General features: G+C 37.8%; 1 protein-coding gene across 1 annotated transcript; it reads left to right on the plus strand.

Moving 5' to 3' along the window:
• The first annotated feature begins 617 nt into the window (after nt 1–617).
• Nucleotides 618–20,241, plus strand: LOC131428569 (uncharacterized). The gene is made up of 15 exons (XM_058592877.1): nt 618–1,292; nt 1,441–1,735; nt 1,791–2,142; nt 2,213–3,458; nt 3,518–4,067; nt 7,460–8,175; nt 8,236–8,879; nt 9,003–10,345; nt 10,411–10,638; nt 16,176–17,194; nt 17,361–17,701; nt 17,758–17,898; nt 17,955–18,541; nt 18,597–19,196; nt 19,252–20,241. Exons 1-15 carry the CDS (start codon nt 649–651, stop codon nt 19,723–19,725), a joined length of 9,180 nt encoding a protein of 3,059 aa, XP_058448860.1. The 5' UTR covers nt 618–648; the 3' UTR covers nt 19,726–20,241.
• Nucleotides 20,242–21,358: the final 1,117 nt, after the last annotated feature.

A 21,358-nucleotide genomic window follows, 5' to 3' on the forward strand; every position in this document is an offset into this window, starting at 1 on the left:
GGTGACACCTTGCGGATGTCTTCCGTTGATGTATGCGACAGCAATACGAAATTGTAAAGTCGTCGGGAATGCTGATATCACATACTAATTTGACAGCAAATCACTGTCAGTCGCACTATCAGCCGCTGATAAAATCTAGTGGAATCTGTTACAAATTTATAACTGATACGTAAAGTGCATTAATTTTAGATATATAATTGATGAATTCGTCATTTTCCATTGAATTATGCTGGTTCATATGATTTGTTCACAGGGCTTTCCTTGAACTATTCAAAAGCGTTCCTGTACTAATCGTGCCAGGTATCAACCGAACTATTTATCCTTGTTTCATATTCGATCCGTTTATTTTTTCAACTCAAAATAAGACTTTCTTCATCTATTTAAAAAGATTTCATATTTCAAATCAATTCATTGCCATAAACTAAGTGGGGTAAATAGTATTCGGAAATTATTGTAGTACTAATGTTAAAGTGAAAAATATGTTGATGAAATCTATGCAGCTCATATCAACAATTTCGTCAATCGAAATCACCAACATACTGTTGCAAAACACAGCAGATTCAGATAACACACCGAACGATACAAGACAACAATTATTGACTACTTGCAATTGGCGATTAGTATTCGAAAGTTAGCTGAACGGTTAGGATGGAAAGGCTGTTGCTGCTGTCGATTGCAACCGCGGTGCTGTGCTCGGGCTGGTTCGTCGTACAAGCTCAGTTGGAAGGCGAGAACTATCGACTACCCAACAATAGCTACCCGTTGCGGTACGACCTTGAGCTGACCACGTACATCCACGAGGACGGTAGCGATCGACAGTTTCGTTTCGATGGAAAGGTCAAGATGCAAGTGTTCGTTAAAGACGAGCGCAACAGTAGTATTACGGTGCACTACCGCAAGATCACTATCACCCACGTTAAATTATGGTCCTTTTTCGGAAATGGAACCGAACATGTGCTATTAAATGACAACAGTAGTTTTACTCTGGACCCAGTGAGAGAATTTGTGACAGTGACACCGCCGGGTGCCGATTTAAAGGGGACATATTTTCTTGAATTCGAATACAATGGTGAACTGCGAAACGACAACGCTGGATTCTATCGGTCCTCGTACATAGATGACGACGAAAAGACTCGTTGGCTTGCCACGACGCAGTTCTCATCAACCGACGCGCGTCATGCGTTTCCTTGCTACGATGAGCCTGGCATACGAGCTCCCATCGGACTGACGATCATCCATGGTGCAAAATATATGGTTCTATCTAACAGTCTTCCAGTTGATAGTCAACCGGGGTGAGTGGGAAAGTGAAGTGAAACATTAACTAAACATTTTGATATTTTGATATAATTATATCTACATTCCGGTGTTGAATACGCTTTAGTTTCCCAATCAAAACTTCTAACGGCATAACTATTTAAATTTATTTCTTGGCTCATGCAGACCAATCGAGGGTTACAACAAAACCGTGTTCGACGATACGCCTAAAATGCAACCTTATCTGCTGGGAATTATTGTGAGCGATTTTGCGTCCGTTTCTTCCGAACACTATCCCCGCCAGCGCATCTTTGCTCGTTACAATGCTATCCGGAATGGCGAGGGTGACTTTATTCTGGAAGCTGGATATAAGATCCTGAACATCCTGGAGCAGTTCTTGGAAACCAACTACGCACTGCCAAAGATTTATCAAGTGGCTGTACCTGATTTTGCTGCGGGAGCGATGGAAAACTATGGATTGGTATACCAGGGCTCAAATGTGTCTAGAACTGTTGATACAGTCTCAATTGTTACAGGTTACATATAAAGAGGAAAATTTTTTCTACAACAATCAATCCTCACCATTGAAGCAGAAACATGCGATAGCCACAGTCGTCGGCCATGAGTTCGGTCATCAATACTTTGGAAATATGGTTTCGCCGTCCTGGTGGAGTTATCTCTGGATGAAGGAAGGGTTTGCTAGGTATTTTGAGTATTTAGCTTCAGATCGAGCGTACCCAGAGTTACGTATTAGCGAAACTTATCCGGTTCAAAAAATGCATAACGCCTTTGAATTTGATTCACTAGGATCGTCTCACCCAATGACTTTCTACGTCAATACTCAAACACAAATTGCCAATGTTTTTGACAACATTGCTTACGATAAAGGTACAGTTTCGACTACGACTTTGATTCACAGAAATTTCATAAAACAATTTTCCTGCTTAACAATTAACAGGTGGATCTATGATGCGAATGTTTGAGCATACATTTGGATTGGAAACTTTCCGACAGGCGTTGATGAACTATCTAACCGCGAATGCATTTCAGGCTGCTCAGCCAAAAGATTTTGCTGATGCAATTCAGCGAGCTATCGACAATGACACCGATGTAGCACTTCCACTAAACATTACCGCTTGGGATATCCTGAAGTCATGGACCGAGCAAAGTGGTTATCCGGTTCTACACGTGTCAAGAAGCCTTGATTTGAATGTGCACTTAACCCAAGAACGTTACCTTCTCAAAACATTCGACACTACTGGAGCTACATGGATATTACCGTATAATTTCGCCACAGCAAAACATCCCAATTTCACTTCAACGTCCCATTCAAGGTGGTTAATTACAAACAGTACCACACTTCCAGTAGAAGATTGGACATCCTCGGACTGGATGATTTTCAACAAACAACAAACCGGGTACTACCGGGTGAATTATGATGAACGGCTTTGGAATTTGATCATAACACAACTGCATCGAAACGTTTCAGCAATCAATAATATAAACCGAGCGCAGTTGATCGATGATTCCCTCAATCTAGCTCGATCGGGCCGTTTGGGATACGATACTGCCTTGAGACTCATCTCATATCTTATTCACGAAAGAGACTATGTACCTTGGGCGGCTGCCAATAGGAATCTAGCCGTGTTGATGCGACTCTTCTCCGGCTCAACTCAATTGCAGTTATTGAAAAAATATCTGCTCTCTGTGATAAATCCAGTGTTTTCGGAACTTGGTTTAGTGACTCATTCCAATGACGATCTTTTCACCCGTCAAGCAAGAGAACTGGCAGCCGGATGGGCTTGTACGGTGGGCTCCACAGCATGTCTCAACAGAACAGCGGAAATCTTGATAGCGTCAATGGAAACACCTTCCATCCAGGTTGATCCCGATCTTCGTAGTGTCATTTATTGTCACGGAATCAAAACTTTCGATAGGGAAATGTTTCTGGCGGTGTGGCGAAAAATGCAGGCTTCTCAGGACCAACAATTCCGTACCGATTTGATCAATGCGCTTGGATGCGTTCAGAGTATTGAGCTGAAGCAACTGTTCCTTAACACATCCATAGCCAACGAGACCGAAGAATTGAAATATTTTGGTCAAGAACGAGAACGAATTTTTACCGCTGTGTATTCAAGTGGTAAAAAAGCAACCGAAATGGCTCTACAGTTCTTTGCGCAGAACATGGAGAAAATCAATGAATTGTATGTTTAGTTAGCTATTATATTTTTTACAAGGTCATTTATAAAAGTTGTTCTTCCAGATACAACAAGGGTAATTTTGGAGGTCGCGCCATTGGAGTGGCAATCACAGGGATAGCAAAATATATTGTGGATAGAGAGTTGAATAGTCAGTTCCAAGATTTGATTGATCAGCTCTCCAAAGCCGGTCTGCTGCGTGACGCTGACATTCTGAGAGCCCTGGAGCAATCGAGTGAAAACTTACAATGGGTTTCATCAAAAGGAAAAGAAATTGAGGATTGGTTAGAGGCATTCTATCCGGTACCTACCGAAGAACCGACGACGACTGTCGTGATACAAACCACGTCATCCACAACAACCAGTATCGCCCAAACAACAACAACCACCACCGCTGCATTAACAAGAACAAGGACAACCGTTACTACAACTTCGCCCACAACAACTATAAGCTCAACCTGGACAACAATCGATGATTCAACCGCGCCCACGAGTTCGGCATTGCTCGAAACTACTACAGCAGTGTCTAACGTGAAAACAACAACCGAATTTGATGGTGGAGCCCAAAAAGCAATGTTATCTATATGCATGGTGGTGCTCTCTGTTTTGATAAGTTCAATTATCTGAATTTTTGTTAACGAATTTTTTTGAATATGTACTAAAAATCTCTTCACAATCAAAACTGCATTCTGATAATTTCCTCATACCAGAAACAATACAACTGATGAACATTGTGTGAACTAATTCACTTCTGTATTCAATAGATATACAGTGCATCTAGTACATACAGTTGTTTAACCACTGTCAATTTCATCATTGTAAGTGCCTTATCGTAACGAAGTGGATGATGAAGTGCTCTACTGATAACCATATAATCGTTATCAAAATACAGTATGTAATTGTACTTAACAACTTGTTATCTGAATGAATAAAATGAGTATTTAATTCCTCGGCTATCTAATATAACATTGTAACTTTGCCACTTGTCTATTGTCTATCAATAGAAATATGTGTATTATAGTCCGTTCATAGTATTGTTCTATTTGAAACGTTTTGATTGATTCGAATCATTCATGACTGGTACTGTGTTTCAAACCAACGGAGAAGAACCAAATTATCATACTGACAATCGAACCAAATCATCATGACCGATTACACGATTGAACATTACGTGAAAAGAGGAAAAGTGAATCACATGAAATTCATTCATATGGAGCATTGCACGCAAAATCAGCCATGCAAAATTCAAAGTTATAATGAAAAAAGTTAAAAATTAATAAACAAATTAAAACTTTCAAACTTGGGCTTAATTTTTTTTCTTTGTTTTTTTTTGTTGTAAAAAGAACCTGGGGTTTAATTCAATCTTGGCAAAGTTTCAAAGTGGAAAAATCAATACTTTCGGAGCAGTGAATTTTTCAATTACGACCCGCACGCGTACCGCAGCGCAATTCGCTCGGATACGGGCTTAACTTGTCGACACATGTCGCGCCACAGATCGAACCCTAACTTTGTCAGTTTATTGCTAGCAACGTTTCAGTTAAGATCGCGGTGTAAAAATGAATTCAAATTAATGATCAGCAACGATTATCGTGTTTGCCACTACGGAAATATTTTGCTACATTTTTTATGCAAAAACCCAAGTGAAAAATGCTTTTTTGGGCAATGTAAAAAATGTCCAACTAATGATCAGATGTCAAAATAAAATTCATGTAGTTTTCGAAAAGAATGAAGTCAACTAAATCGCGCACAAACAATGGGTTATGAAACCAAAAATATGTTTGGAAAAAATAACAACAGTTACTGATATAATTGTCGAACATTTTTGCAAAGCTGCAAGAATATTTCTCAAACATTCTTTCATTGCTCGAAAACAAACTTCATATTTTCAAAATGTGAAAAAAAATTTGAAGAGTGACGAAAGTTTAATAATTTGCGATTTTGCGGAAAATTATGCCTTCGTTATTCAAAACGCCACAACTGGCTTCCATTGGAACAACGACCTAGCGACTATATTCCCCATTGTTTTCTATTATAAAATGAACAGCAAAATCGATCATATAACATTAGAAATTATTTCTAAATGCAATTTTTCACAATACTAACCACATATACGCAAGTGCAAAAGTTCAAAAAAGTAAAACACTTTGCGAATATTTTTCATCACGAGCATGATTTACATCGTTTTGCACAGTGAAATTTTAACGTGACAGCTTATGGAAAAGGGCCATGCGACGGTGCTGGAGGAACTATCAAAAGAATGACACGTCGCGCAAGTTTACAAATAATCAATGATTGTCAAATTTCGACCGCGAATGAATTGTACGAGTGGGCTAGGAAAGCATCTTCTCTACCCAATATTTCAGTCGTATACAAATGTTCGGAAGATTTTGTAAAAGCAGAGAAATTTCATAAAATCGTTTCGAAAAATGTTAAACTATTTCTGGAACAAAATCGTTTTACTATGTTGAGCCGCACCGAAACAAGGAATTAAAAATGAAAATATTCTCTTCCCAGGACACGTTTGAAGTATTGATTTTTTGTAAACCAGAAAAAACAAATCATAGAAAAATTGCAACTGTGGAAAAATTTTATGTCTCGTTTTCTGTCTAAAACGTTGCTAACAATAAAATGACAAAGTTAGGATTCGATTTGTGGCGCGACATGTGTCGACAAGTTAGGCCCGTATCCGAGCGAAATGTGCTGCGGTACGCTCCACGCGTGCGGGTCGTAATTGAAAAATTCGCTGCTCCGAAAGTATTGATCTTTCCACTCTGAAACTTTGCCAAGATTCAGTTAAACCCCTAAGGTTTCTTTTTTCAACGAAAAAAGCAAAAAAATTAGGCCCAAGTTTGAAATTTTTTTATTTGTTTATTATTTTTAACTTTTTTCATTATATAACCTAAAAAGGTTGTTTTATGGAATTGCTTATTTGAAAGCTAAGGAAAAGATGCACATTTCATGTCTTAGATGAATTTTTGTATCTTTAGTATGATACGCAAAACAGACTTGGCGAGCAAAAGGGGCACAAAATTTTCAAAAGTCTATAAATTTTGACGAAAGTCTCGATTTTCAAAAGTCTGCACAGCAAAAAAAAATGTCTGCAAGACTATATACGACAACTTTCTTAACTAAGTTTCTCAAATTTTTAAACTAATTTACTACAATCGAATATTGGTTATTACTGGAATAGTAAGGAAAATGTTTGTGATTTTGACTTGGTTGCTTTTTATTTGCTCTAACCTCTCCGTTTCCTCTATAAAAATGCTTTATATATTGCAAAGTTCAATGATCTGTAGTAATAATTTTTTGTGCCCCCCCCCTAAATTTCATAGAACTAACCACCCCTGCTTGCATGTATTTACTCTTCGACGCATTCACAGCCAGTCCGAATCACCTAGCTCCGACTTTCAGTCGTTTGTACGTTTCCGTCATCAATGTCGTCAGTGATACAAAAAAAACAGCTGTCAACACTTTCTGACTTCGTACTCCTTTTCATCACACGTTTTTCTTTCTATTTTGTGTTTTGTATTGTATTTTGTATTTTGTGAAACTCAAAACTAAAATCTAAGCGATCCAGGCTGTTTTCCAAAGATTGTAAGTAGAATCTTAAAACGATGCGGTAAAATGTGTAAGAAAGTATAACTTTTATCATCATTTCGACCTTCCAATAATTCCGACAAAAGATAAACTTCTTTTATTACCTAATATAATTTCTCTAGCTACAAAAGAACACCTCCGTAAAATAGCACCGTATTGATAAGCAGTAGATGCAAGGGACGCAAGTTTCCCGTTATCGTGAATGACTCAAAACCTGTAACCAGTGTCTCAGATGACGTTTGGCAACCATCTAATATGTACCTGCAAAAAAAAACCCCTACGACAGTGAAACTGAGCCGCCACGATCAAGCATCTTGAAGAAACAATCTTTTCCCTGATGGAAACTCATTCCCGATAACACAGTTGATAAGATATTTAATGATGTACTAAGATGATTCTGCTTCTCACAGAAAATCAGTGCAGCTACGGAAGGAGTAAATCAGTTACTTTTAAGTTCTCATTTCATCAACATGTTCAAAACGTCCGGTCTGTTGCTACTTCTTCTAGCTAAACTTAGCTGTTCCGGTGTGCCATCACGAGTGAGACAGACCGAAGCGACCACCAAATTGGATACGATAGAATATGGTTATCGACTGCCAAATACGACATTCCCACTGAAGTACAACATCGAGCTAACAACACACATTCATGATAACGCTAGTCCGAACCAGTTTGAATTTGAAGGAAAAGTTATCATTTTATTGCAAGTTTTAGAAGAAAATGTCCGTGATATCACATTACATTACCGCCAAATCACTGTAACACATGTGAAACTGAGCGAAGCTAATGGAACTATAATAATTGATGACGATGCAAGTTTCTCCACTGTTGAAGATTTGGAATTTTTAGTCATCCATGCTCCAACAACTCTTAAATTGGAGGTGCATTCGCTGGAGATTCAATATCATGGAGTGCTCCGTAGTGATAACGGAGGATTCTATCGGTCATCATACACGAATCCGAATGGAGATATAAGCTGGATCGCCACCACACAATTCGAGTCAACCGATGCTAGACATGCTTTTCCTTGTTATGACGAACCTGGCATTCGAGCGCCGATTGCCCTGAAACTGACTCATGGAAACATTTATCATGCTATATCGAATATGCCCGTAATATCGACCGTGTATGCAAAAGTCAATATTTTCGTATTGATCCAATAAAATTCAAAGTCTCAAATTTACAGAATTAAGGAAAACTACACAACAACCGAGTTTCAAGAGACACTGTCAATGCAAACCTATCTTCTAGCGTTTGTGGTATCGGATTTCGACAATGTCAGTGACTTTACCAACCGTCAGTCGGTTTATGCAATTCCGACTGCTATTGCCAATGGTGATCTGAATTTTGCCCTTGAAGCGGGAGTTAAGGTGATCAATGCCTTGGAAGACTTTCTCCAAGTCAACTATAGTTTCCCAAAACTGGACCAAATCGCCATTCCGGACTTTGCCGCTGGTGCTATGGAGAACTGGGGTCTAGTCACCTATCGGGAAGAGGTCCTTCTCTACAATTCTTCAAAGTCACCAGTGAATCAGATGAAACGAACAGCCAGCATAATTGCTCACGAGTACGGCCATCAGTTTTTCGGTAACCTCGTGTCACCTGCTTGGTGGAGCTACCTATGGCTGAATGAAGGCTTCGCTACACTTATGCAGTACATAGCCTCAGATATAGCATATCCTGAGCTACGCATTTTAGACATGTTCAACATCGAAGCTGTGCAAACCGCGTTTCAATCAGATGCACTAGAATCAACACGTCCAATGAATTGCTATGTCGAAGCACCGGTCGCTATCTCTGGATTGTTCGATGACATCGCGTATGATAAAGGTGAGTTTATGACATCCTTACACCGAGACAAGATTGGTGCTTCGGAAGATAAGATACTGGTTTTATTTTCTTTCTTATCGATTTCTTTTTTCTAAGCAACTAACCAACTATCTCATTCGACAGCCGGATCCGTTCTGCGCCAGTTACAACATGCTTTAGGAGACCCGGTTTTTCGCACCGGATTAAGGTACTATTTGGAAACCAAACAGTTCCAATCGGCCACTCCAGTAGATCTAGCGTTAGGACTTCAAAAAGCAGTTGATGAAACTAATGCACTTTCTGGCGAAATAAAAGTCGTAAATATCGTGGACTCATGGGCCAACCAAAATGGCTATCCGGTACTACATATTACGCGTGATGCTACCGGTGCTATCGAACTTCGTCAAGAACGCTTTTTATTGAAAAACTCCGAACAGGGTGCCAACGAGACCTGGTACATTCCATACAACCTGGCCACCAGAAAGCATGCCAACTTTTCTTCAACTTGGCCTCTAAATTGGTTAATTGGAAACATAGACGAAATACGACCAATGCCGTCGCTCGATTGGAGTAACGATGATTGGGTAATTTTCAACAAACAACAGACAGGTTATTACAGAGTCAATTATGATGACAATCTATGGTATTTGATAATTCAAGAACTTAATCAAGGAGATTACTCAACCATCCATCATCTGAATCGGGCTCAGTTGATTGATGATTCGCTTAATCTTGCGCGAGCTGGTTACATCAAGTACGACATTGCTTTGCAGCTAATTGAGTATCTCGCTAAGGAAACAGAATACATTCCGTGGGCTTCAGCGAACAATGGAATGGAATATCTCAACCGAATGCTTTCAGGATCCTCGAAATATAATCTTTTTAAGAAATTCATTTGGAATTTTATCGATTCATCCTTCCATCATTTTGGTCTATCGGACAAGGCTGATGAATCTCATTTCGATAAACTAACACGAAACATATTGATCAACTGGGCTTGTCTAATGGATTCGGATGAATGTATCACACAGACGCAGCACAAACTTCTCGAGGTAGTTTCAAACATAACCAATGACATCGACCCCAATCTCAAAGGGGTAATTTACTGCAACGGGTTACGTTACGCGGATCACGACACATTCCTATTCGTTTGGGATCGTATGCAGAGATCACAAGATCCGGCCGAAAGGACATTACTGATGACTGCATTGGGATGCTCGCAGAATGCTGTTTTGCTCACCGTATATTTGGAATCTTCTATTGATGAAACAGGAGACTCCAACTATCGAGGACAGGAACGAGCGCGTGTGCTAAGTTCCGTTTATAACAATGGAAAGGTTGGGTTGGAAACTGCAATGAAATTTATAGCGGAGAATGCAGAAACCATCAATAGGCTGTACAACGGCGGAAGCTTTGGTGCTCGAGCAATAGGAGCAGCGATTACCGGAATGGCCCGTCAAGTCGTTCTCAAGGAGCACAACGAAGCGGTAACGGAAACGAGTAGATGATACATGCTAGAGTTAAATTGATATTTTTTTCTGTTCAATTTCAGTTCGAAACGTTAATCGCAAAATTGGATGCTGGCAACTATTTGAACGATGTTGAAATTTCTACGGCTAGAGAGCTAGCGTCTGAAAATTTTATTTGGACTGGGAAAAACTTTGGCGTTATTGAAAGCTGGCTAGAGGAAAATGTTGGTTCAGCAGCGATCCAATTTTCATTTTCGGTTACAATTCTGATTGTATCGGTTGCAATCAATCGACAATTGGTTAACATATGGTACTAATGAAATCGATAGAAGTAGACTCTAAATTGTCTGAATATATCCGTTTTACGAAACAATTTAATAGTCTTAACATTTATTATCAATTACATTAATAAGCATATGCTCCGAAGTTCATTTCATTTGATTTTATTATTATTAACATAAAAAAATTCAACTACGTCCACACGCAAAAGAATCTAGGACTAATATTCCAAGATCCAAGAACTACTAGGAATATTGTCCATAAGATCTACACCGCTCCACAGTAACAACTATGTCTACTTTTTGTTTGCTGTTCATAATTTGAGAACTACATACATGTCCTAGAGATGTTTATAGTCGTCAAATTACTTCAGTGAAAACAGGTAGTTTTATTGTTGTTTCAGTGACCTACTGCTTATTAGCCTACTTACATCTGTTCTACGATGTTCCCCATTGTTCAAGAAACATTGAAAACAGGTCTTAAGATCTGCACGACCCATAGGCAGCTAATTAATGCTATTCATAATCGTAGAGCTACATAATGCTTTATTGTTTAATTTCATCTGTTCCAGCGATGTTCTCAGCTGTCCAAGACATTCGTCATACATTTTGGACGATGAGCTAGAATACCTATAGATTGCATAGCACAAATCCAAAAATAGTAGTACATGACGTTCGGATGATAGATCGCATACAAGAATCTAGCTTTTTCAAAAAAAAAACAGGTAGTTTTTGGATGAAGCAGTGCCACAAACGAAAACTCTCTAACATTATCGATCACGTTCGTAGATCTTAAGGCCCTTATTCCAAGGTGGTTTTGGATGAGTAGGAGCCTCCACAGATCTCGAGACTGTCAATTTTCTGTATACAGTACTACGAGCACATATCGCACTCAAGAGTCATATAAAAGTCACCAGATAGATCACGTTTGGATACAGATTTCTTTTTACCACACGGAACGACCGAAATCAGCATTTTCGCGAAAAATTTAGTTGATTTGCTGATTTTAGTTAGTTATTTTTTGAGACAACTAAAAAAATCTTACTTTTGCTGATTTAGATTTTTTATTCTCATTCCCTTAATAATAATAAAATATTTGTTGAAATGACTATTTTTTTTAGTTGAATTCACAAATTAAACGTACTGTCATTTCTTAGCTAAGGCACACTTCATATCCAGTCAACTAATTTTTTAGTTGAATTAAAGAAATATAATGTTGTTTTCAACCAATATGAATGGTTGAATTGGCTTCTGCAATCTGCAGCTATATGGCGCCCTGTCACCGAAACGGTAACACCTTAATGACTACTAGCCACTAGATGGCACACTACTGCCGAAAAAAATTCAGACGCGGTTGTCTTTTCTATATTGGCAGGTATAAATACGATGTTGTGTTGGAGAAAAAGACATAAACGAAACGTAAACATCTTTTTGAATTTTTTTTCTTCTAAATCACTGTTTCTTCATTCTCACTGAAAACTTTGAGCACTCGGAAAACAAAAACCGAATACAAATAGTACACCGGACGGCGCAGCTCGGAAGGTTTGAAGATACAAAAAACCTTCATCACAATTAGAGTGAAACATTCGAAATTCACATCACTGTTCCGCGTAAAAACATTATTACGCACAATCGCTTCAAGTGCGCACAAATTCTGAATAAATACACTTTCCACTAACAGTTTACGTAACACATGCGAAAAACATCTAAACAATTTGCGAGCAGTTTCAACAAGACTGTCCCTTTTAGCTTTTTAATGGATTGTTTTGCTTTGACACTGCTGTCCTTCAGTAATGACGGTGATAGATAAATAGAATCAAAGTTTCTGATTTTAATAACGAAATTAGTTGTCAATGAGAATTTCGTGTTGGATTGAAATATTGCTGGTTTGTGTCCAGAATATTCGCCAACTAAACACATTCTCTAAAAATAAGAGTTTTTTTCAGCACAGTAAATTCTACATTTTAACTAATTTTATAGTTATTTTGGAAATTTTGTTGTTAGAATCAACTAATTCAAAAACAGTAATACGAATTAGGCGCAGAGCTAATTTCGGTCGTTCCGTGCAGAGAATTCTTGGATGCATGTGAACATATCTAGATTTATTAAATCTTAACAACTCACTGACGTAGATTTATCAGTACTCAGAATACTGAAGCATGTTGAATTGTTCTGTATTTGTGTTAAATAAATTTTAAATCGAAAATCGCGTTATTTAAAATTGAACGTTCATTTGAAATTCAAGAAATTGACGCATGAATTTGACGCATGAATTCAAGTAAATCAATATAGGTCAACAATCTAGTTCACTAAACTCGTTTCGGTTCGTAAATCGATTGGTCGCAATGATTGCATATAGCCCTGGAGGAAATGATCAATAAGCTGAAAATGGAACACACATAGACCAATTTTCACAAATTTAGGGGGTTAAAATGATTTAAAACTACTCGAAATTTCTCTGTTATTAGTGTTAAAAATTAAAGTGAAGCCACCACCATCGATATCCGATTCTGGACACACAAGAGGGAATCTCCTGCGGTAGTGGTCAAATTATTTTGAACAGAACTCGTATCGATTACTCGGGCCTGATTGGTCTATTTTTCGCAAAGCTAGTAATTTGAGTGAAAAGCCTTGTTTGTCCAGTTCTGACTTCCTGTCCAGGAATTGCGTAATTACTCATCAAATGCAAAAATGTACGAAGTAACCATTCTTGTTGACCTAACGGACTCAATTCATTTCGTTTTCTCTGGGAATGCTGGAAAAATTTTCTGAAACCTAAATTCAAATGGAAAATTGTAGGGTAGGAGAGAGTCGGTAACTGTTGAATATTTATTTGACTCAGAGTATTTAGTACATTTAGTTCTTTCTTTAGAACTATGATTCCAACTTGATCACAGCAGGCTATGATGTAATATAACAGCACGCTCATAATTTTCCCATCCAGTCATGAGAACGGACGGATAAAACAATAAACAGTAACCTAGCGTCATTTTCGGTTGATAATTTTTTTAATTTAAAATTTCCGCACTCTGGTACCTTCTTACTTTCGTTGTGATTTTTTTTGTAAACAGATTCTTTTTTTAATTTATACATAAAGTTGACCTTGAAAATTTGTTGAAAAATGCCCCAAGTCACAACTATCATTATAGAATTTATAATTGTTTCAATTGATAAAACTTTGAATAATACTGTTCCTTGTAAAGAAAACTATGATTAGGGAGGTATTTGCTTACGAATTTAAATTTTCCATACTAGAAATAATGTCGTAAGTAATGATGTTAATGGGGTGGTAGGGTCTAAACGATGAAAAAAATCATCATCTTTGCGATTTTTTCCAGAATTATCATTCAACAAAGTAAATGCAAAGGTTTTGAAAGATAAAAAGCATCATTCGAACAACATTTTTAATTTTTTTCGTGGAAAAATATTGAGAAATAATTCGGTCAAGAGGTTGTTCTGAGAACGCTTCTTAAAAATCATGATTTGGGGTGTCCACTGTATCTCAGCGCAGACTAATCAGAAGTGAACAAATGAACGCAGTTCAAAGTGAAAACAACGATTTTTCACGAAAAAATCCACCATTTTGTAGCTGGTAAACCTTCCCAAAGTAACAAACAACGAAAAGAAATACGTTGGGGTCTGGTTTTTTATATGTAGAAAGTGTGGGCAAAATTTGAAAAAAAATGGTGCAGTAGTTTTTGAATGACGAAGGACACGGACTTTCAAAACCTGCTTTCGAGGAAAACGCGTTCAAAGGTTTTTGTCTATAAAATTAATAACAATTAATTACTCCAGGGAGCCCGAAGGGTTTAACATTTTCAAAAAATCATATTTTTTCTTTCATAATTCATTATAACGAACATTTCATGAATGTTTTGTCAAGTTTTGAAGTCAATCGAAGTAGAAATCTTGGACCTGTGCGCCGAGCTTTTGCTTCTTCGTAGAATGAGATAAAGGTACTTCCAGAGTTTCGATCCAATAGGCTTGGAAATTTCACAGAAAATTCTTCAAATGTTTTACTATAAGAAAATATAAAGAAAATAATAAATGATTTTTCAAAAGTGTTAGACTCTACCCGCCCCTTAAGTATCATGCGATATTGCGAATTTATTTGAGACAAAATTAGTTTCTACACTAAGACGCACTACATTCACTTAGCGTTTTTTTTTTTTCCTAAGGTGTTGAAGACTTCTTACTTCCGAAACTGCACATTTCGGGGCTGTTACTGATTCTTTCTCTATTTTTTTCTCTGTTTATGAGCAGTGGCCCAGGGCATCCGATTGTGCATTCTAAGATTTTTTTTATTAAGCATTTTTGCAACATTCGAATTGTAATGAAATCTATAAAATTATATTCTCTGATACCTCAATGCAAAACTGAAGGTAAAAACATTTAGTCAATTCAATGATAAAAAATTTTAAAACCAGTAATTCACATAATCGCCGAAAAATTGAGGTTATGTTTTTTTTAGTAATATTTTCAAATATTTTGGATGAAATTTGGATGGAGTTCACAAAAATTACTCACTTTACATACAATAAAAAATTCAAATAAATTCCCTCAATACTTTTCGATAAAACATGAGTGGTCCAAGACATACACCAGCCCATGGCTGCCGACTCTTCCCTACTATCAGGTGCTTTTGAATGTCATCAATACCCGGTTTCCGGGGATATATGCTAGTGAGCTTTACTATTTTCAAACAGTGACTCCGAAAAAACAAGTACAGAATCTGAAAAACAATCTATAGTCTTCCAATTTGCAAATCTTTTTACCGATTTACGTCAGTTGTTGATCTCACTTTGATAAAAGAATCGAAGTTTTAATTCATATCCTCGAATCTGCGTTAAAGATAAGTTAGTTAAGTTTTCAGTTTATCGGATCCCGGCCCGATAAGTGGTAAATGTTGGGTTCTCAAGTGGCCCATAAACCATTCCCAAGTAATTCAATGATTTCTCTTACCTAACAAAATGCACGCAGAGATAGCAATAGATCTCACATATTTTGACTGTTATTCAAAATCATTCTCAATGTTTAAGGTCAATTTGTTATTTAAATACTCGAAAAAGAAAACAACACTAACAGCCAAAAATTAATCTACCTGATTGGAAGGCGAATGAGGAGATTAAAACAAAAACTTTGAAAAGGAAATACCAATGGCCTTACTAATCCATAATGAATACTTACCAATTCAAAGTTCCAGTTTTGTTATGGACCTACTTTCTATATCATTTATTGATATTCTTATTGAAATACGGTCACAGTGACTCACCGAAAACGTTACTATGTTGAAAAGTGTTAAATAGCTCTCACGTAATGTGTGCGTAAGATCTACTGCACGCTAGTCAATAAAGTGAAATGCTCAATAAATACTCATTTTATTCGTCAATCGTATACTACATATTATTTCTTGGAACGATAGCGTGTGTGATCAATCGGATCCAAGTACCATCTTAGCACTATCGATTTGGCCATAACCCATCGACAATATCTTATCTATCATTTAAAGCCCTAGAACAATCAATACGATGATACTTAGAAGACATTAAATTGAACTCTGAAACCTCAAGAGAAATCAGTTCTCGTGCGAATCTAGGACGATTAGGATGATCATTTCCAATACGATTCTGCTGTGTGCCTTAGCTGCCGTGGTTGTGACAGCGGAACGGCCTCTCTCCAAGCAGGCTGACGTGGAACCACCACTTCTTGCACCGGAAGCGACGAATGAAGATACCTCGGAACTAAGCCCGTTCCAGGAAGTGGATAATACGTATCGTCTGCCTAAGACTAGCTATCCTACGCACTACGATATTGAACTAAAAACCGAAATTCATCGTGGAGACCGCAACTTCGAAGGAACTGTACAAATTAATCTGAAAGTGGTCGAACAAACCAATGACATAGTTGTACATCATCGATCACTGGTTATTCAAAATGCTGAACTTGTTCCAGTATCAGAGGAAGGAAGCCCACTGCTGATAGATTGGTCATATGACAGTAGAGTTGAACAACTCACATTTCACAGCGAGTCACCTCTGTATCCGGGCGAATACAAATTGAGTATTACATTCACTGGACGACTTTCTAATAACGAGGATGGATTCTACATTTCATCATATACCGATAACGAAGGATCTACAAGATATTTGGCAACCACTCAATTCGAGTCCACAAGTGCCCGTATGGCATTTCCGTGCTATGACGAACCAGGTTTTAAGGCAAAATTTACCTTTTCGATCAGACATCACTCTTCTTACTCAGCTCGATCGAATATGGAGTTCATGATTGATCCACAGGATGACGACTACGAAATCACCTCGTTTGGCACTACTCCTTTGATGTCCACATATCTACTGGCATTCGTAGTGTCAGATTTCGAAATGGTAGAGTCCTCCGATCACAGTGTCTACGCACGTCCAAATGCTATCGATGAAGTGGAATTTGCTCTAGATGCCGGAGATCGAATCCTACAAGCTCTCAACGATTATCTCGACATTGATTACTATGACTACATGCCTGAAATGAAACAGTTTGCCATTCCTGATTTTGCAGCAGGAGCTATGGAAAACTGGGGCTTAGTTACATACAGGTTTGAACGTTTCTTCTAAAATCGTCATCAATTTTTGTTTTCATTTCATGTAACTTCCATATAATCATAACTTTTTAGTAACCTGTAATAAAAAATTTCGACGTATGAATAAGCCAATTTGATTTGAGCGAATAATAAATTATTTTCCGTATTTATCATTCTCTAGAGAGCAATATCTACTGTTCAATCCCGAGCTGAGTACTTATCGCACAAAAACCAATATTGCCACTGTTATTGCTCATGAATTTGCTCACCAGTGGTTTGGAAACCTGGTCAGTCCCGAATGGTGGGAATACATTTGGTTGAATGAAGGATTTGCCACGCTCTACGAGTACTATGCGGCGCACTTGGCGTACCCCAACGAACAATACTGGGAACTTTTCAATCCACAGGTTATTCAGGCTGCATTAGTCTCCGATAGTGTGGATTCAACCAGACCTATGACCTGGAATGCAGCTACCCCAAGAGAAATCTCGAACTTGTTTGACCGAGTAGCTTATCCCAAATGTGAGAAAACAAAGTCAAACTCTGTTGATTGTATACTGAAGCTTTCAAATTTTCAGCTGGAAGTGTATTAAATATGATGAACCATGTGCTTGGAGAAGAAAATTGGGCTAACGGTCTCCGGGAATATTTATGGGAGAGAGAACTGAACAATGCCAATGTTGAGCACTTGTATGATGGGCTACAGGAAGCAATTACAGGCATTATTAATTTAGTTCACTAACACTATGAGTTTCATTGAATAATTTACTTCTAGGGCAAAATATCCTACCAAACGGGATGACGGTTAAGTCAATTATGGATACCTGGACAACGGAGAAAGGTTACCCAATGGTAAGCGTACGACGATCATATGATTCTGGAGATCTAATAATTTCCCAGGAGAGATTTGTGTATGATCGAAAAGTTCCGAATACAAACGTATGGATGATTCCGTACAACTACGTCGTTCAATCTAAAGCCGATTTCAGTAATCTGTACTCGTACGACTGGTTATCCACGAAAGCATCCCGACTGAAGGCTAATGTACCAGAAAACGAGTGGATCATTTTTAACAAACAACAGGTTGGATTTTATCGTGTTAATTACGACACTAGGAATTGGAATTTGATCATCGACGCTTTGATAGAAAATCATGATAATATCCATCGGTTGAACCGAGCCCAGTTGATCGATGATGCCTACTGGCTAGCACGATCCGAGCGACTTGATTTTGAAATTACAATGAAAGTATTGCTCTACCTGAAGAACGAAATGCACTATGCCCCTTGGGTTGCCGCCAGCAATGTGTTTTCGTATTTCAACAGTAAATTACGAGACACTCCAGCATACGATCATTTCTTGGTATAATTACTATTCTAAAGCAATGATGTAGTACTTATCTTTGGAATCTTTTCAGGTTTTAGTAAACAGTCTGGTTAAAAATGTGTACTCAACGCTTGAGGTTGATTCAGTTCCCGAAGACGAAACATTACTAGCCAAATATTTGAAACAAACCATATCCACGTGGGCTTGTATTGCCAGAAACACAGACTGCTTGGATCGAACTAAGAAAGCCCTCACTAAGGAGGCTGTGGACGGAGTAAAGGTTCACCCCGATGTTGCCAGCGTTGTGTACTGCTATGGTATGCGAGATGCTGGAGAGAAAGAATTTACATACCTCTACGGTCGAATCTATCCTACACAAAACTGGGCCTTTAGGACGATGATAATCGACTCGTTGGGATGTTCAGAGAACAAAGCTTTCCTGAAGAGCTTCCTGGAAACCGCAATCGGTGGCTCTGGTGCTGGTGTCGAAATCAACTATAAGAGTAGTGAACGAACACGAATTATTCAATCGGTTTATTCTGGTAGTCGTTCCGGAGTTGATGCCCTAATTGAATTTTTGATGGATTCAAATATGGCCAAAGATTTTGTCAATAAACTCGGCATCAACGCCCTTAATTCCGCTATTTCAAACATTGCCTCTCGGACGAATACAGTGGAAGGATTGAACAAAGTAAGAAATCATGAGCATCATATAACAACATTCAATTTAAATGTTCTTTTTACAGTTAAATGCGCTACTGACTAGTTTGGGACAGTACGTTTCATCTGATATCGCAGCTTCTGCTCGTGCATCGGTCCAAAAAAACATGGATTGGAAAGACAGCTACGAAGGAATGATAATAACCAGTTTTATTACTGAATACGCGGAGTCAATAGATAAAGATACTACTACAAGTGCTACGACTACGACGACAACTGCCGGTGGAATATCCACTACTACAACTGGTAGTGGAATTACTACTACCACACCTGGTAGTGGAATTACTACTACCACACCTGGTAGTGGAACTACTACTACAACACCTGGTAGTGGGATATCCACTACAACTGGAAGTGGAATATCTACTACCACACCGGGTAGTGGAAAACCTAGTACCACTACGATTGCAACTCCTTCTACTACACCGGGTGGAGCAGCTACCATCACGATATCCATGATCCTGTTGATCGTTACCCTTTTGATTTCACTGCTAAACTAAACTGTTATAAAACCTAAAAAAATAGTTCTTTGTTCGTACACCTAGCCACATTAGGAAAACGTAGTAGAATGCTAAAAATTCTCAACTGTAAACCTTCAAATGCCAGAAATTTTCAATAATGTGCTAGAGAATAAGTGAAAATTTATCTGTTATAATACTTTGACAAAAACGAACAAATTTCGCACACGCATGCTACGATCAGAATAGCTATACTGGTTCTTAGAAAAAGTGGTAAAAGCATAGAAATGGAACCAACATCTTATAGATGGCTTAAACAGTTAACTCAAACTTATGGCGTTTGAGAGCAAATTCAGCAGCTTGAAGTTTTATATAGGAGATCTATAATAGAACTGGAACTGGAACAAACGTATTCGTATTATTCATTCGAACAGTTCTACTGTCAAATTTAAAACTGGTATACGCTGCCGTTTAATTTTTTGTATTTTCAAACACAAGTAAAACGCTGCTGGGGCTGCCAGCATGTCTTGTTATAATAAATTTTGAAACAGACATTAATTATGCATCTAGAACTGGAACACTCGTGAACATGCCCTTAGTTTTAAAATTTCACTTCATCGGTGCAATACTACACCACGGCAAGAATAAACGAATGAAAATGGTGTAAGTATAAACAACAACTCTTAGCTACGATAAACGATTCCATTCCGCAGGGCTACACTGAACTTTTTATAAGTACTACTCAAGCTAGGAAAAGTATGACACTGGTGTGAAGTAACTGGAGAATAGGTTTTCAGTGCAATCTCCGTAACACCGGTGTAATGCAATCTAAAAACGAAATCCCCATCAGACTCAAAAGCTGCCTGAATTTCGATGTTACCCGAAGATTCCTACAGATAATAAGAAAAAGGCATAATTACTTCACCAGGAGGATGAAGATTTTTTTTTACCAAAAATCATTACAATCTCTTACTAAATTCTTTATCGAATAGAGGATTAAATGTGACATGTATTAAAAAAAAAAAAAGCTTTCCTACTCACATGATAAAACGTTTTGCAGATGTACCTCTTTTACAAATTTTTGCAATGAATCAACTTGGTTTTCCCGTTTTGTAGTTCTCCTTCCTTGGTTCATACGTGAGCAAAGCTGTTCCTCCCAACATCACAGTTCTTATTTGATTCTGGTATATTTTGATTAGTCTTAAATTATGCATGCGCATTCATCAGGACCCTAAAAGACGACCTCATCAATTCACAATTTTGATTCTTTAGCGCCTAAGCAGAAACTCCTTGAAATATCATAAACATACCAAATGCAGTTCTAAGTTGTTAGAAAAGAAAATATCTCGATATTTCGTGCAAAATACATGAAGCATATTGATTGACTTATGCGAAAGTGAAATTATAAATAAAATATCTGCTTTCATACATTAATTTTGTTACTTATGTCCAGGTAGAGGCATTATTGAGTACTACACACAAATGCTTTTAGATGTGTATTTTGTTTATATTTGGAATTAATGAGGATTTTTAAAAGACTTACCTTCTTCAATCCTAGTGTTTGTGTTTATTATTCAATACAACCATACAGAATAATCTCTTTACGCTTAATTACTGATGTTTCGATAATTCATGATTTAAGTCTGGGTGGTTTTTTGCCAAGATAACAGTAAAG

This window comes from Malaya genurostris, chromosome 1, assembly GCF_030247185.1.
Source record: "Malaya genurostris strain Urasoe2022 chromosome 1, Malgen_1.1, whole genome shotgun sequence".
NCBI classification, from domain to species: Eukaryota; Metazoa; Arthropoda; class Insecta; order Diptera; family Culicidae; genus Malaya; species Malaya genurostris.